The sequence below is a fragment of the Sinocyclocheilus rhinocerous genome, unplaced genomic scaffold (genome assembly GCF_001515625.1).
Source record: "Sinocyclocheilus rhinocerous isolate Xijiao unplaced genomic scaffold, SAMN03320098_v1.1 scaffold1399, whole genome shotgun sequence".
Taxonomy (NCBI): Eukaryota; Metazoa; Chordata; class Actinopteri; order Cypriniformes; family Cyprinidae; genus Sinocyclocheilus; species Sinocyclocheilus rhinocerous.
In genome coordinates, this window is record NW_015634038.1 from 194,184 (window position 1) to 196,379 (window position 2,196).

At 32.1% G+C, this 2,196-nt stretch overlaps 1 protein-coding gene across 1 annotated transcript in view; it reads left to right on the forward strand.

Moving 5' to 3' along the window:
• LOC107745302 (multiple PDZ domain protein-like) overlaps positions 1-2,196 on the forward strand; it is an 81,048-nt gene that overhangs the window by 73,836 nt on the left and 5,016 nt on the right. The window contains exons 34-36 of the mRNA XM_016559162.1: positions 348-434; positions 1,808-1,874; positions 1,969-2,006. Of these exons, the coding sequence (XP_016414648.1) occupies positions 348-434; positions 1,808-1,874; positions 1,969-2,006 (192 nt within the window). The remainder of the gene's footprint in view (positions 1-347; positions 435-1,807; positions 1,875-1,968; positions 2,007-2,196) is intronic.

Genomic DNA, 2,196 nt, shown 5'->3' on the forward strand with positions numbered 1-2,196 from the left:
TCGTCATCTTGATGCACTCAACCAAGCGTTCTAACCACGACCTCGCCCCTCCCCCCAACCATTCGCATTTCTGTAGGCGGGATTTATTTTATTGATATTCTAATGAACCACTTTGTGACATCACAAACCCCGGAAACCAACGCTGTAGTCCAAACGAGCCGTTCGTTGTAGTTCTTGAAAAGGGATTTTTTTTAAAAAACGAAATATCTCCCTTTGGAGTGGACTCCTTTTTTATGCCCAAACATACACACTACACACTGACTAAAATTCAAAACGTGAAAAAGCATAATAGGACCTCTTTAATTATAAATGTATCACTCGCATGAACTGGTTTTGTTTTCCCTCAGAGTTGTGCTGGTCCAATCAGATTGGAGGTGGGTCGTTTTAAGGCGGGGCCTTTCCACTCGGAGCGCCGTCTGTCTCAGAGCAGTCAGGTCAGACGCACATCCCACTGTTAAAGACTCACATCCATCTGAAGCTATGTTCACAAAACACATTCTCACACAATGAGCGAGTCTGTTCTCGAAGACTACGGTAGTCAGATTTTAAGCAGGTTTGACATCTGTGACTAGTTGAAGCGGGTCTTACAAGTGTGCACCAGTGTTATTATAGTAGTGTTTATGGTAACACTTTACAATGAGGTCTCATTTGTTAACATTAGATAATGTATGAACTAACAATGAACATAATATTTGTTACACTTTATTTTAAGGTGTCCTTGTTACAGTGTAATTATACATTTAAGTACTGAGTAATATTAATTAACTACATGTACTTACTATATGGTTAGGGTTTGGCTTAGGGTTACTTGCATGTAATTATGCATAATTAATTGTTATTATAATAGTAAGTACAAGTAACATGAGTAACAAGGACACCTTAAAATAAAGTGTTACCTAATATTTTTGCAGCATTTATTAACTTTTGTTAATGTTAGTTAAAAAAAGTTTGTTTGTTCACACTGCATTAACTAATGTTAACAGATACACTTTTGATTTTAATGATGTATTAGTAAACGCCAAACTTAACTAAGATTAGTAAATGCTGTAGAAGTATTGTTCATGTTAAGTAATATAGTTAACTAATGTTAAAAAATGAAACCTTGTTGTAAAGTGTTACCTTATTTATTATTTATACTTTATTTTATATTTATTATTATTATATGTATTATTTATTATTTCAAATCACATTTTTATTTGTCATATACATAACCATTCATAGTATGACATGAAAAAAGGCTAAGACATGTAAAAGTTAAAGAATAAAACTAGAATATAGGAATAAAAGAATTTACATATAATACAAAATTATAATATAATAAAATAATATACTAAATAGAATAGTGCTGAAATTAATTAAAAGATAAACGTTAGAAATAGAATATGTACAAAATAAATAGCAATAGAAATACATTTTATACTATTGTATTTATTTATTATTTTATATGTATTATTTATTTATTATTTTTACTATTATAATATTTGTTAATATTTTGTATTAGCTTTTATTTTTCAATTTTTAATTTTCATTCAGATTAAGTTTTAGTAAAAAAAATGTATAATTTATTTTTTGTTTATTTTTTTTTTATTTCAGTTTTAGTCATTTTAGTTCTTCAGCTTTTTTGAGTTGTATTTATATTTTATTTCAGCTTTTATTTCACAAAAAAAACTTTTTAATCGTTGTAGTTTTAGTTAACGCTGGTGTGCACCTGGCAGGCAGATTAGTCAACAACTGAAAGCACAAAATTCGATGAGTTTGAGTCATGCAGTCTTGCGCTCAGATGTGTGTAATATCTCTGTATTTCCAGATCAGCGAGACGGGCAGCGGGAAAGTCACTGCAGCTTTACAGGGAGACACCGAGAAAACATACGGATGTAAGAACATACAGCAGTCTGTCCGCTCAAACCGCTGCACGTTATGATTCATGCTCGATTCTTGATTTTCAACCTTTCCTTTCTTGCCTTGCAGTGCTGGATAGAGACGTCAGGACGGCTGAATTCACAAAGGTCAGTTACACTGATTCAGTCTCAAGGCCTGTTCACACAGAGAGCGAATAGATTTTTGCTTTCTGTTTTTTATCTTTTTTTTTTTCTAACAAACTATTAAAATAACCAATAAAATAAGGTCATTTGGGTCACGTGTCTAGGCTGTGAGGCTCATTTGTTTCCTGTGTGTGTGTGTGTGTGTGTGTGTGTG